The sequence below is a fragment of the Rattus norvegicus genome, chromosome X, assembly GCF_021556685.1.
Source record: "Rattus norvegicus strain SHRSP/BbbUtx chromosome X, alternate assembly SHRSP_T2T, whole genome shotgun sequence".
Lineage (NCBI taxonomy): Eukaryota > Metazoa > Chordata > Mammalia > Rodentia > Muridae > Rattus > Rattus norvegicus.
Window position 1 is genome coordinate 129,341,255 of NC_141554.1, and position 16,191 is coordinate 129,357,445.

Consider the following 16,191-nt stretch of genomic DNA (forward strand, 5'->3'; position numbering starts at 1 on the left):
ATGTGAGCTCTAGGTACAGTGACACAGATCTATAACCTACTACTACATCTCCAGCTAGAGGATAAAAACTGGAGAAACCAGGAAAGTATAGAGGGACCACTATGGTGGGGGGAACAACAGAGAAGAAAATAACAGGAGACAGCTGACTTAAAGGGGGCAATGGAGAAAACAAGGGAATCTTTAATATAGGAATGGGGAGGAAGAGAAATACAGAAGAGGTAAAGTAAAAGTAAAGATGTCAAAAATGTCATAAGGAATCATACTATCAATTATCTACATAAAGATATTCATAATACATGTTAAATCAGTGCTTAAATATATAGTGTAAATGAAAATTTCCCATCTGAGTTAACAACACTCTCCTAAGAGCCATAGACCATTAAACAGAAACTTAGCACTAGTGGAAAAGCCATCTTTTGAGTTGTTAGCCAAGGACAGTCCAAGAGACTCTCAAAACACTTACCTAAACTTCTATAAAACTACACACACACACACACACACACACACACACACACACACACACACACGTGTGTATATGTGTGTATGCAAGGAGAAGTCAACAACATTGTCATTGTTTAAAGGATACAAAAATTAAGCACAAAAACAATATTAGCCAACAAAATGGGTTTAAGCATTAGCAATCTTATTACTAAGAAATAAGAAGCAACAAATTTCCAGAGATCAGAAAGAAGGCAAACAATGATGATGGCCTTTCATGATGGAATGTCTAATTAACTGAAAACCTTACATATAACATCTCTTACACCTATCTCGTAAATAGCAGTTTGCACAGAAATAGGGGCCCTACTTAAGGAAAGCCTATTTGGCATTAGAGGTGCCTGACATGCACATGATGTGTACAAATGATATGCTTCAAATGGCATCACAATCTCTATTTTATTGGGGTTTAAAAAAAAAGCCTTCCTCAACACCCAAGCTTCTTTCACTTACCTGGTCATAGAGCTTCCCCACAAGTTTCAAGTGTTTCTCTCCACCCTCCTGAAAAATTACCCCATTCCTCTGTTGTGCCATGAGCAAACAGAGAGGAAGAGCAAGATCATGGTCCAGTAGTGCATCCTTTAATCTCTGAGAAGATTTTTTAGTGTTTCTGATCTGGCCGAAATAACCACCCTGCATAACAGAAGACACAAATTACTGCTACGCTCAATGTATTCCACACGATCTCACTGAGAAAAGACACACAAGAACATTGAGACATAATCTTTAAAATATTTCTGAGCTAGAAGTTATAATCCAAGCACATGGGAAATAGAGTCAACATGATTAGAGATTCAGGACCATCCTCAACTACAAATGCTTGAGGACAGCTTAAAGTGACTACAAAGAACTCTGTCTTTAAAAAAAAGAATAATAAAAAAGCATGCCTGGCTTAATATAAAACAACACCAGAATAAAATAAAGCATCTCTAAGTTCTCCTTAACAAATTGCTTTCATGATACTACCGTTTATTATAATCTGGCTAATGGTAGCTCAACTGTGCTTAAACTCATTGTTTCCATTTTTCCCTTGGTAGTACCTTACAAAGAATTATGTTTTTATTCAGTGAAAAGATTTATTAAACTGTGATAGAGATTTATTCTAGTAAAAAATCAAGGACAATCTTTTCATTGCAGATTAAGTTATTTTCTTTTATACTTTTGTATATTTTAAAGTTGCAATTACTAGTGTTTTACAGTTCTTAAAAAAGAAGGTAAGAGAAAAACATGAATGGTTTTGATATTATTAGGTATTGAGATACTGTTCAGATTCTATACTATAATCACACACACAGTATTGTCCACTTATCAGTGGCAGGTGTGTTCTACAATCCCAGTGAATAAATGAAAACTGTAGATGGTATGAAACTCTACAAAAATCATGTTTTTCCTATGCATATATATACCCATGATAAAGCTTAATTATACACAGTAACAAATTAGCAAACAACTAGACCCCCCACAGCTCCCAGGGCCTAGCCCACTAACCATGGAGTGTACAGGGAGAGACCTACGGCTTCAGCTGCACATGTAGCAGAGGATGGTCTTATCTGGCATCAGTGGGAGGCATCCCCCTTGGTCCTATGGAGGCTCCATGCCCTAACAGGGGAATGCTAGGGTGGTGAGGCAGGAGTGGGGGGATGGATGAGGGAACACCCTCATAAAAGCGGGGGGAAAGGGGTGAGATAGGAGGCTTCCATAGGGGAAACCAGGAAAGGGGATATCATTTGAAATATAAATAAATTATCCAATAAAAAATGTAAAAAAAAAGAAAGAAAGAAAGAAAAGAAATTAGCAGGCTGGAGAGATGGCTCTGTGGTTAAAAGAACTGGCTGCTCTTCCAGAGGTCCTCAGTTCAATTCCCAACAACCACATGGTGGCTTCACAGCCATCTGTAATGGGATCCCATGCCCTCTTCTGAAGACAGTAACAGTGTACTTATAATAAATAAAAATAAATAAATAAATAAATAAATGAAATTAGCAACAATTAATAAAAAAATCAGAATGATATAATAAAAGTTAAATGAACATGGTCACTCTCCAAATATGTTACTGTACTGCATTGACCATTCTTGTGATGACATGATATGAAACAACACTTAGGCATAGTGATGAAGAATTGGGAAATTTGAGCAAAGGTTACTTGAATACAGGCATTTTGCAAAGTAAATGATTGATAAACATGACTACTATCCAAATAGCCAATATGACAAAATAAGATGGCTATTATATGACTAATGAGAAGCCCATACAGTATGGACACAATGGCCAAAAGGATAATTTATATGCCAAAAGTGAGCAAGGAGAAAGGCAAAAAATTTTATGATTCTATACAAAATGGATCTCAATGCAAAAAAATTATAATTTATTTACTTATGGATAATTTTCTCTTTAATTTTGAATTGTAATGGGTAGTTGACACTTTGAAAAACAAAGCCACAGATACAGATACACTTTAATTTAAAAACTCAATAAACAAAAAAAAGCAGTTCTTACTTACCTCAGCCTTCAGCTGCTCCCCACCAGTCATGGCCTCTAACTGCTCCATCGTCATCTCCTCTGTAATTTCGATTCCTGCCATTTTTTGTACCACTTCTTTCAATATTAGTAGGTCAAAACTAATATAAAATTTAAAAGAAATACAAAAATTAAACTGCAAAAGTTAAAAGAATATATTTGAAGTTAAAACCTTAACTATGAAAATAATAATACATGATAAGTAGTCTCCTGATAATCTTTACTTAGACAAAGGAATGCAAGAAAACAAACAGCAAGGCTTGTTTTTTAAATTTTATTTTCAAAATAAATGTTACATCCATTCTAGTACTACAGTGGAAGTATTTCATGTTTCTCTTTGATTTACTTTTACCTCGATTAATTTGAAGCTTGGAGATAGGATACAAAAATAAAAATAATTTGAAACATCTTCATTCTCTCTTTACCCAAACTTCATGTATTTTTCCTCACAGTTCTCATTTTCAGTTTTCCCTTCACTTCTTCCATAGCCTGACCGCCCCCCCACACACACCTCTACCTCACTCCTGTTTTGATTGTCAATAAGTATGAAATGTCCTCCAAGAGTTCATGTGTTAAGGATTTGATCCCAATCTGATGGCACTATTTTGTAAAGTTTTTGGAACTTTAAATGAAGTCTGAGTGAAATTTTAGCTGAGGTCAGAGAATGTGTTCTTAGAGGTGGTTTCTTGTCCCTGGCCCCGCTCTGCTCTCTCATCCTCATTTTTGGTCAGTCTGTCTGTGTGTCTCCTTTGTTTCCTCTTTCATCACTCCCTCAGCACCCTCCTTCTCTCACCTGTATATCTCTATCTCTCTCTCTCTATCTCTCTCTCTCTCTCTCTCTCTCTCTCTCACACACACACACACACACACACACAGGAGAGAGAGAGAGAGAGAGAGAGAGAGAGAGAGAGAGGGAGAGAGAGAGGGAGAGAAGGAGACAGAGACAGACAGAGACAGACAGAGACAGACAGAGACAGACAGAGACAGACAGACAGACAGACAGACAGACAGACAGACAGGGACAGAGCCTCTTCCTTTATTGCTGATAAATCTGTTGCCCCACCACACCCTTAAGGTTTGCTGTCCCACCTCACAGCACTCCAAAAGCAACAGTTGCTAACTCTAGACTGAGACCTCTGAACCGAGTAGAAAAGAAATAACACAAAATACGTCATAGAATGATTGAGGAAGTAAATGACTTAAGTCATGGTCTTTTATTCCCTCAAATGTCTAAGACTGCACATTAGAAAAGAGCCACTTGCTCACACCAATGCAGCTGTCACCAACTTTAGTAACTCTAACACTTAATCTACTGTTTATATTTCATTTTCAACAGCTGCCCAATAACATGTTCCTCATCCTCCAATTCAGGATGCTCAATGTTTTTTTTTATAGCAGAAAGCCATCTCCTTAAAACTCCAAGTAATAAAAATGAATAAAGTCCTGAAACATTCATTCATAATTTAAAGAGAAGGGGAAGGAAGGAAAAACAAAAGGGGTAAGCTACAGTACTTGAGCCTTAAGTGTTTTGTAAAATAAGCAGCACATTTCTAGCCATGTGTTAACAGGTATACATTTTTGAGAAAAAGCCTCCCTATATATCCTGTACTGGCCTCAGGCTCCTGGTCCTCTTACCTAAGTGTTCTGATTTGTGACCATCTGCCAGCACGCCTGGCTAGGAATATACTTTAATCTGCAACATTTAGAACTGCCACTGGAACTAACACTTTGTGACTTCAGTAACTTTCTCTAATTACACAGTATTTCCAAAGGAGAAAGTACAACTATCAATAATATGTTACTGAACAAAAAGGTATACGTTCCTAATATTTGTATCGGGGGCTTCTTTTCAATGTGTCATACTTCCTTAAAACAGGCGGGTTTGTGCAAACAAATACATAACTACCAATCCATCTAAGCTGTAACAGTTACAAATGTAGCATTCAGCTATTTTTTAAAATGTTTTAATTAAATGGCCACAAATATGTATTGACAATAAGGCAAACTAAACTATAGATTAAAATGAGTGTTCTCACAGCTTATAAAAATAAAAAAGTAAATTATAGGAGTGACAGAGATGACAAAGCTACAAATAGTCTCCTGTCAAAACCCAGAGGCTATATTATCCTTAATTTTTTAAAGCCAAAAACACAAAGTACTTGTTCAGAACACCAAAGAGTTTTTATTTTTTTACTGAATTTCTATCAGAAATCTTCTAAAAACAATATAGTTATATGACTAGAGTCAATCAACTGGTGCTAATATTTAAAAAAATCTATTTATTCAAAGCCTAAGCATGGCCACTGGCCCAGAATAAACTTCAGTATTTACAAATAAACATAAACCTTATATATCAAATTCATATTCAAAAAGTATTTTTCCTATATACTCCCTTATAGAAAAAACTTAATACTGGAATAAGTTAACTGTCCTTTTAATGAGGTATATATGTGGTCAATTTTTATAGTACTAAAGAAGCCATCTCTCTGTATTGACTTCTGGATTCTCTTAAATATTCAGTATCTGGTCATAGTGGCACATGCCTTTAATCCCTGCATTCAGAAGACAGAGGCAGGCTGGTGTCTCTCTTTGAGTTCAAGGCCAGCTTGGATTTCACTGGGAGTTCCAGGGGTACATGATGATATCCTGTGTTTAAAAAAAAAAAAAAAAAAGCATGCTTTCCCCCCTCCCTCATATGCAATTCTAACACTTGAAAGGTTAAATGAAGATTTCAATTCTGAGGACAACCTGAATTACATAATGAGACTCTACCTTAAAAATACATATTGGACATTGAACTGCCTGAGGATCCAGCTGTACCTCTCTTGGGCATATACCCAAAAGATGCCCCAACATATAAAAAAGACACGTGCTCCACTATGTTCATTGCAGCCTTATTTATAATAGCCAGAAGCTGGAAAGAACCCAGATGCCCTTCAACAGAGGAATGGATACAGAAAATGTGGTACATCTACACAATGGAATATTACTCAGCTATCAAAAACAACGACTTTATGAAATTCGTAGGCAAATGGTTGGAACTGGAAAACATCATCCTGAGTGAGCTAACCCAATCACAGAAAGACATACATGGTATGCACTCATTGATAAGTGGCTATTAGCCCAAATGCTTGAATTACCCTAGATGCCTAGAACAAATGAAACTCAAGACGGATGATCAAAATGTGAATGCTTCACTCCTTCTTTAAAAGGGGAACAAGAATACCCTTGGCAGGGAAGAGAGAGGCAAAGATTAAAACAGAGACTGAAGGAACACCCATTCAGAGCCTGCCCCACATGTGGCCCATACATATACAGCCACCCAATTGGACAAGATGGATGAAGCAAAGAAGTGCAGACCAACAGGAGCCGGATGTAGATCGCTCCTGAGAGGCACAGCCAGAATACAGCAAATACAGAGGCGAATGCCAGCAGCAAACCACTGAACTGAGAATAGGACCCCCGTTGAAGGAATCAGAGAAAGAACTGGAAGAGCTTGAAGGGGCTCGAGAGACCCCATATGTACAACAATGCCAAGCAACCAGAGCTTCCAGGGACTAAGCCACTACCTAAAGACTATACATGGACTGACCCTGGACTCTGACCTCATAGGTAGCAATGAATATCCTAGTAAGAGCACCAGTGGAAGGAGAAGCCCTGGGTCCTGCTAAGACTGAACCCCCAGTGAACTAGACTGGTGGGGGAAGGGCGGCAATGGGGGGAGGGTTGGGAGGGGAACACCCATAAGGAAGGGGAAGGGGGAGGGGGATGTTTGCCCGGAAACCGGGAAAGGGAATAACACTTGAAATGTATATAAGAAATACTCAAGTTAATAAAAAAAATACATATTGTATAAATAAGTAACTATTCCAGCTGAATCTATGTGTCTTTCAAAGAAACAGTAATTTCAAAACCACCAGAAGTGCTTAAACTATTGAAGTTCATCTCCATATAATTTACCTTTTGCCTGCCTTTAATTGATTGGCTACATACTGAAGAAGACCAGCAAGATCGATTGGGTATTTACGGAATACTGCACCACAGAAACTTGCCAGACCTACATGAAATAAAAAACAAAAATAGTTCATGAAACAAAAAAAAAATATAATTTCAACAAATTCAATTTCTAAAGCAAAATGAGGTATGGAAAATTTTTTACATCATTTATTTCTTTTTATTGCATGTTTATACATGTTTGTCTACATGTACATATGTGTGCCATGTTCATACCGAGTGCCTAAGGAAAGTAGAAGAGAATGTTAGATCCCCTGACAGGTGGTGTGGGTGCTGGGAAACCTGGTCTTCTTGAAAAGCAGCAAGTGCTCTTAACACCGAGACATCCAGCCCTGTACATTTTAACTGTATAACTGAATGAAGTTTTACCATAGTAATAGCTAATAATTATTAGGCATACATAAGTAAGCACATTATATTGATTAGTTTTTACAATCATCGTCTTAGGTTAGTAACCTACTGATGAGGTAAACTGAAAATAGATGGGTCACATAACTTGCTCCTGGTCATAATACAAACTAAAGCAGTGATTCAAACTATGCACCCTAACCAATTAGGTCTCAATCATGCAGGATACCAAGTAAATTAAAACAACTAAATGTCCACGCCTAAAAAGTTTTGAGTCAGAAATTATTATTTACATCTAGGAACATGCTACAGTTGTAGATAGCAAAAGAAACAGGTAATTCTGCTAGAAGTAGAATGCTCTTTTGCAATATGTATGGGTGTCTTGCCTGCAGGTATATGTGCCATGTGTATGCCTAGGGCCCACAAAGATCAGAAAAAAGTGTCAGATTCCCCAGAACTGGGGTTTAAAGGGGTTGTGAGTGACCACATCAGTTCTGAGTCTAGAAGCAGAGTCCTCTAGAAGACCAGTCAATGCTTTTACACATTGAGTCACCTTGCTGACCTTAGAAGCTCACTTTTAACCAATAGTCCTTAATCTATAATATTTAACAGTTATTTACTAAGTACCTAAATAATTAGACCAAACTTAAGTCCTGACTTAAGGGGCTTGGAGTACAGTGGGAAATTTAGATTCATATACACTAGTCAAGGAAAGAATGTAATCTCTAAATAATAGTAAGTTAGAAAGGAAGGGAATATCAGCTTCCAAATGCTTCCCCAAATTCTCCTATCTATGTACTAACCCAGTCCAATCTCATTAAGCTTCACAGATCAGATGACACTCAACATGTCCAGGGTGGTATGGCCAGAGACAACTTCCTCAAATTCTATCATAGTAAAAAAATAGACTCTTGAGTAAAGAAAATTAGTAAATTAATAAATATCCATATAGACCAAGGTCTCGGACTCTTTACAGAACAATCTTAGTGGCTAGATATTGATCATCAAGCACTCTTGAGAAATAAGCACTTCAAATCCTGAAAGCAAAGGCAGGCAAATAAAGCACAGCACTCACCACCTCCTTAGCCTCACTGATACATACATACCATACCATACTACCATACATAAAAGTACTTACTTTGAAGCCAGCTTGAGATGGTTGTGTCATCATGTTTCATTCTCTCCTTTTCTGGATTAGCTAAAGCTTCAATGATACAATCTTTTACACATTAAGAAAAAAATTATCACAACATTAGTAACAAAGAGCCTTAAACCCCCACATCTTCAGAGAGGAATGAAAATAGCCACCATACTCATTATATATCAACCCTCATTCCCATCTCCTAACAAGTACCATTCCACCTCTATCAACATGCTTGATAAAATGAGTGTCTCTCCCTTTATACCACACAAGGTGCTAACATATGGACATGCATACACATGCACAAATACACAATTTCCTTTTCAATACTTTGGTCTGACAACAGATCAGCCAATTGGACCAACTTTAGATCATTACTAAAGAAAGTCAGAGAAAAATCATTCAAGCATGTAAATAGAGGGACATGTGAAATCTCTGTTTTGCTCTACATGAAAGGATACAGGCCAAGACATCATAATTCAATGAAGTGAGGTATTTCAATGAATCTACTACAGGTGTTATTAAGTTATCATATTTCTGGATTTGTGACAAGATCTGGAAGATCAAGAAAGAGTAAGTTGCATTAACTAAATAAAAAAGTCTATGCTAAGTAAGGTTCATACTTTTCCACACTTAGGAATAGTACACAGTGGTTTTAGCCAGGCAGTGGTGGCACGGGTCTTCAGTTCCAGCACTTGGGGAGCAGGGACAGGAGGATCTCTGTGAGTTTGAGATCAGCCTGATCTACAGAGTGAGTTCCAGAACAGCCAGTGCTACACAGAGAAACTCTGCCTTGAAAACAAAACAAAGTGCCTCTACTCTACTGTTTTCCATTTATATAAAACAGTTTTCATTACCATTGCTATAAAAATATAGAGTATTTTTCTTTTTCTTTTTTTCTTTTTTTCGGAGCTGGGGACCGAACCCAGGGCCTTGCGCTCAAGCGCTCTACCACTGAGCTAAATCCCCAACCCCTAGAGTATTTTTCTAATGCTACATTTTCCACATAGGAAACAATTCCAAGAAGTCTAAACTTGGATTCTGTAATAGTAATAGCTAGTCCTGCTTTAAATCTTACTTACAGTCTTTCTAAAATGGAGTCTGCCCCACCCCCGTACATATTTTTTGTCTTGGTTTTTGTTTGTTTTTTCAAGTAAAGAGAAAACATGGAGTTTGGTAAATAGGAAGGTAGAAATGATATGGGAAGACTTGTGGGAGGGGAAAATATGCTCAAACTATACTATATAAAAATTTCAATAATGATAATCTTAAAAAGAAGGTAACATTACTATAAGTGACTCAAAGCGAAATATTATTGAGAACCTAACAGTAGTTCTGTAGTACATTACTAGAAAACAGATCAATGTGCTAAATATTGTATATGAAAAGTTCCACTTGTACTGATATAAAGGTAACCAAAAGGAAAAATGTCTTAATATAATATTAACTTCAAAACGTACATAATCAAACAAAATTGTTGGATTACTATGGCTCAGCTTGCCAATTTGTCTTCCCGAAGGCTTCACATTTTCCTTGGTTAGACGCCTATAAAGGGAGAGAAATGTTAAGGCTCATTACTTGTAAGCATTACTCAGGATGCTAATAAGCTCAGCTGTAGCATGTGGAAAACTCAAACACAACAAATTGATCCATGCAAACAACTGCATTTCAACCACTCTGTAGCAAAAGGTAGACTCTCTAAGCGAATTTCAGAGTTTAAATGCTAGTTATCTACTAAGGGTGAAACTTACTTTATACATAAAAACTTTTTAAAAAGAACCATACGTATTTTAGATTTACAAAGTTTCATTTATCAGTTCAGAAATTAGTTCTCTCATTTTCTTATTCAAGATACACAATTTTTTTTCCTCAACATTAAGTTGTCTAGTTTGCATTAAGATTTATTTATTTATTGATCGATACAGGGTCTCATATAGTTCAATGTGGCCACAAACTTGAACTTCTTATCCTTTTGCTTTTCCAAAGTACTAGGCTTACAGACACATCTTATTGTGTTAAATGTATACAGCATAAAAATTTCCATGATGACCATTTTTCTATTCTTCAGATTATAATACAATTAAAACATTTCCCCCCAAATTTCCTCTAATTCCTCCCACAGATCCCTTGTCCTCTTTGACAGCCATGGTGTCTTTCTTCATTAACTATTGTTACATGTATATATGTATATACATATACTCTTTTAAAAATGCAGTCTAATGGGCATTAAATATATTAACATTGTTGTGCAACAATTACACCGGCTACCTCCAGATTTCTTTCATCATACACAACTAAAACTAGGGGCTAGAGAGATGTCTCAATAGTCAAGAACACTCTTCCAGAGGTCTAGAGTTCAATTCCTAGCAACCACATAGTAGCTTACAACCTTCTGTAATGGGAACTAATGCCCTCTTCTAGTATACAGATATACATGTTGACAAAACACACCCATATAAATATGAATCATTAAAAATATTTTTGAAACCCCAAAATTCAATACACTAAATAACAGCTTCTCATTCTCCTCCCTTGTCTTTATAATTATTATCTGACTTTCTGTCTCTTTGCTTTTAACTATTCTAGGTATACCCACACAGTATTTGCCTGCGACTGTCACCCTCTGATTACTGTTTGGAATATGTTCTTCCATCTATTTATTTATTTATTTATTTATTTTTTTGGTTCTTTTTTTCGGAGCTGGGGACCGAACCCAGGGCCTTGCGCTTCCTAGGTAAGCGCTCTACCACTGAGCTAAATCCCCAGCCCCCCATCTATTTATTTATTTTTTTATTTTTTTTATTTTTTTTATTAACTTGAGTATTTCTTATATACATTTCGAGTGTTATTCCCTTTCCCGGTTTCCGGGCAAACATCCCCCTCCCCCTCCCCTTCCTTATGGGTGTTCCCCTCCCAACCCTCCCCCCATTGCCGCCCTCCCCCCAACAGTCTAGTTCACTGGGGGTTCAGTCTTAGCAGAACCCAGAAGATACACAATTTTTAAAAATCAATAAATTATATTCCTTTCAGTTTTTGTCCTTCTGTGATCAGCATTTTCTCTAAGATTCTAAAAATCTATATCAGTGAAATCCTAAAACTTAACATAATTATTACCCAAAATGTGAAGGTTTTTTGGGATGGTTACATAACAAAAACTGAAACTCTATAAACAGCAACAAGTGAACAAATGAAAGAAGCTTTCTAAGATGAATGTACATCCAGCACCACTAAACATCCAAAAGTACATAATAAACTACAAGTTCAACTTGTAACTCAAGGAATCTAACCATTTTTAAAATAATAATATAATTATATTATGAAGCTTCTTGTTATAAAAGCAATCCAATAATTAAAATGATGTAATCATCAGCTGCTTCCCCTTCTTGTTTCCTATAGCTCAGTTCCTCCTGTTCCCTGCCAATGGAGAAAAGAGACCATTGGTTTTAAATCTGAAACCATATTCACCTCGCCCTTTGACTTAGCACCACCCTTCCCTATTTCGAACGTGCTGCAGGTGATTCTCCTACTCGCCTCACTCACATAAACTGTATACTTTTTATTCTATTCCATTTCTCTTCACTACCCTGAAGAGAAAATAAGCAAAATTAAACAAATATTTTCTTGACGGTGTCCTACCTTCAAGCTACCAGAATACCAGGTATATAAAATACAATCAATGATCATTTGAAGAATGAGGATTTAAAAAGTTGTAACATTATACAAATAATATACTAATATATTCCATTGTCAATGTAAAAAGTTGTAGCAAACTCATAGTTTAGTGCGACAGCTATTTACAGCTAAAATGTAACAAAAATACAAGTATATTAAAAATTCTACACTTGGGGTTGGGGATTTAGCTCAGTGGTAGAGCGCTTGCCTAGCAAGCGCAAGGCCCTGGGTTCGGTCCCCAGCTCCAAAAAAAAAAAAGAAAAAAGAAAAAAAAATTCTACACTTATTATCCTATACTAAATAATAATTTGTATTTATATATGCATTCATTCATATTAATGCTTACTATGACAAAGCACTAAGCATTAGGAATTTAAAAATGAAGAACAGTTCTTGCTCTCAAGCCTGGCCTAACTAAAGATACAGATTTAAAACCAAGTTTTTTGAATTTCCCTGTTTTTTTGTTTGTTGATTTTTTCTGACACAGTCTCATCTCAGTACGTAGTAAAGACAGGGATCAAAGTCATTATCCTCCTGCCTCAGATTTCCAAATACAAGAAATACAGAAGTTTGCTATTATTCCTGACAACCTAGATGTCCCTCAACAGAGAAATGGATACAGAAAATGTGGTACATCTACACAATGGAGTACTACTTAGCTATCAAAAAACAATGACTTCATGAAATTCATAGGCAAATGAATGGAACTAGAAAATATCACCCTGAGTGAAGTAACCCAACCACAAAAAAACACACATGGTTGTGGTTACTCATTGATAAGTGGATATCAGCCCAAAAGCTCAAATTACTCAAGATACAATCTACAGACCACTTGAAGTTCAAGAAGAAGGATGACCAAAGTACAGAAGCCTCAGTCCTTAAAAGGGGGAAAAATATTCACAGGAGGAAATACAGCGACAAAGTTTGGAGCAGAGACTAAAGGAAAAGTCATCAAGAGAATTCCCCACCTGAGGATGCATCCCATATACAGCCACCAAACCCAGACAATGTAGCCAAGAAGTGCATGCTGACAGGAGCCTGATATAGCTGTCTACTGAGAGGTTCTGCCAGAGCCTCACAAATACAGAGGTGGATGCTCACAGCCAACCACTGCTCTAAGAATGGGGTCCCCAATAGAGGAGTTACAGAAAGGACTGAAGGAGCTGAGGGGGTTTGCAACTCCATAAGAAGAACAATAACCAACCAGAGCTCCAAGGGACTAAACCACTACCCAAAGAGTACACATGGACAGACCCATGGCTCCAGCTGCATATGTAGCAGAGGATGGCCTTGTTGGGCACCAATGGGTGGAGAAGCCCTTGGTCCTTTCAAGGCTGGATGCCCCACTGTAGGGGAATGTCGGGGTGGGGAGGTGGGGAAGGGTGAGTGGGTGGAGGAATACCCTCATAGAAGCAGGGAGATGGGATAGGGGATTTATGGGTGGGAGAAATCCGGAAAGGGGATAACATTGAGAAAATATCCAATTGAAAAAAAGAAATAAACATTGCTTTTAAAAAACAATTTAAAAAGGTAACAAATTTGAGAACAGCACTTACATGCAATTAATAAAAGTATAGATAATATATCCACATTGCCATGAATGAATGTATACATTTTATATATCCATATGTATATGTACATATACATATGGATATATAAACATATATACATATACATATGGATATATAAACACACACACACATATATATATATGGATGAATAAATAAGAATCTAAATACTGATTACTTTTCTCCTCTGGGCGAGAATTGAGTACATGAAGAACAGGATGTACACCTTTAAAAACTCTGTATATGTTATATTATATAGGCATTGTGGAATAAATCTATCAAAATTGCTTTTTCATCTCACAAACTTATTTTTATTGTGATATGAATCTTTAAAAGGCATTCTTTAGGAAATTTTGCAATAGACATTATTATTGTTGACTGTGGTCGCCACAAAGTATAATATGTAACTATAATTTCTTATATCTAAGTGAAATCTTGTATTCTTTCATCAACATTTCTCTTTTCCTTCAAGTCCCTCTTTTCCCCAATATTGCTCTTACTAGGTGCCCCTTTTCACTTTAAAAAAGAAGGAAATTCTGTCATTCACAACATGGACAAAACTGGAGAATACCATGGTACCTGAACTAAGCTTGGTATAGAACGATAAATGCTATATAATATTTATATGTAGAATCAGTATATTCATTCATCTGCTGAATTTTATATATTTACAAAAAGGAACACTATCATAGTAATGTGCACAAGTAGAATGCTGGCTTAATTTGCCTAAGTTGTACTGGTGACCCAAATCAATTGTGTTTGTCAGCAAGTGCTGTGGGGACTTCAGAGAGCTGACACATTTGCTAAGATGAATCACCAGATGGAGAGGGAAAGGCAAGCTAACAAAAAACACACACAAGGGAAGTAAGGCTAAGTAGACCATGGTACACTTAGGGAAACAAGTATGTTCGTACAGATTTAAGTATAATCATCAGGAATGAGGTAGGATATATGGTAGGAAAGATCAAGGAGTATCTCTCAAATCACCATGCCACAAAACTTGACATACAACCCACCAAGTATTGTTAAATCACCCAAAAATTTTGAAGTAAGAGAATAATTCAAGGTACTATCCTACCCGAGATGAAGGAATCAAAGTTATAGAATCAAGAAAATTAGTATTTTTAAAAAGCAGTTAACTCAGTGCCTAGCACAAATAGTGTATGTGACCCGATCTCATATGTGTGTGTGTGTGTGTTTGTGTGTGTGTGTGTGTGTGTGTGTGTGTGTGTGTGTGTGTGTGTGTGTGTGTATGACAAAACCTGATTTAATTTTGATAAGATAGAAACTATCTACAGATTTCTGAAGCTAAAACTCAGGTTCATCAAATTGAATAGCTTCACCAGCAATAATTTCTTCCCCCACTAATTAGATATTTCATTCTGTCTATCATCACACCTCATTATAAACCGAACTGTCACCATGTTCATGTCTGTTTTCCCAGTAGCCAATGTCCAAAGACAAGATACTGGGCAAACACAGTATCACTGCAAACTATTATACTTAGGGAAACCAAAGAAAACATAACTTTAATTAGAATAACTGTAAATAAATTTATAAAATTTTGGACAACTGACAAAATCCTTGTTGAAAACAAATAAAAGAGTTTTTAGTATCTAAAGTAATACTCACATAAAGTGTACAATTTTCATAAGCTTCAGATAACTTAAATAAAGTAGAATCAATATCATTTTATGAAGAGTTTGATTCCCAGGACACACATGGAGTAAGGAGAGAACCCATTGCCACTATTCTGACCTCCATATGCATACCATGGTATGCATACTCCCACACCTACCCCCATACACATACATAAACCTAAAAAACATTTAAAAAACATTAACTTGTAATTAAAATGAGCTAACATAAAAACTAACTCATTCTAGCTGTAATAAATAATCAGCTATACCTTTAAGAAAACTGACACTCTAAACAAAATAGCTGAAACCAAGTAAATTATATCCAGACATATTTGAGGTAAATACAAAAAAAAAAATCAAAACTTACTTCATGATATACTTGGCTCGGTCTATTGTTTGAGCTTTAACTTTTACTAAAAGTGGGTGCCCATTATAAGTTTCATTCTTCCACTGGCCATATAGACGATATCTTTAAGAAAATGAGGTAAAAATTTAGCAAATATTAAATGCTTAGAAGTTCCTATGCTAAAATGAATAGGAGTTAATAACTGAATAAGTATTTACCTATGCTGATAGGGAAATGTCTTGAACATTCCCCACAGTTCCTCAGACATGCAAGCATTGCAGTCCATCAAAGAGAGAGATGGAAGTAATACCTGGTCAGTAATGCTAAGTAAACAGCTAAGGATAACTTCCTAAAAAAGCAAAAGGAATTATTTCATTAGAAGGTTTATTTCAATATACCCTAAAAATAGGGGTCTTAAAGGAATTAGCATTTTTAATTAAAAATC

General features: G+C 36.3%; 1 protein-coding gene across 4 annotated transcripts in view; it reads right to left on the reverse strand.

Moving 5' to 3' along the window:
• Positions 1-16,191, reverse strand: part of Thoc2 (THO complex subunit 2) — a 114,573-nt gene that overhangs the window by 41,376 nt on the left and 57,006 nt on the right. For all 4 annotated transcript variants that reach the window (XR_015646270.1, XR_015646271.1, NM_001191756.2 and 1 more), the window contains 8 exon segments: positions 15,965-16,095; positions 15,768-15,869; positions 9,981-10,065; positions 8,982-9,075; positions 8,518-8,598; positions 6,978-7,074; positions 3,001-3,118; positions 952-1,131 (listed from right to left, as the gene is read on the reverse strand). Coding sequence is in view for 2 of the 4 variants with exons in the window: in NM_001191756.2 (NP_001178685.1) it covers positions 952-1,131; positions 3,001-3,118; positions 6,978-7,074; positions 8,518-8,598; positions 8,982-9,075; positions 9,981-10,065; positions 15,768-15,869; positions 15,965-16,095 (888 nt within the window). In the remaining 2 variants the exon portion in view is untranslated.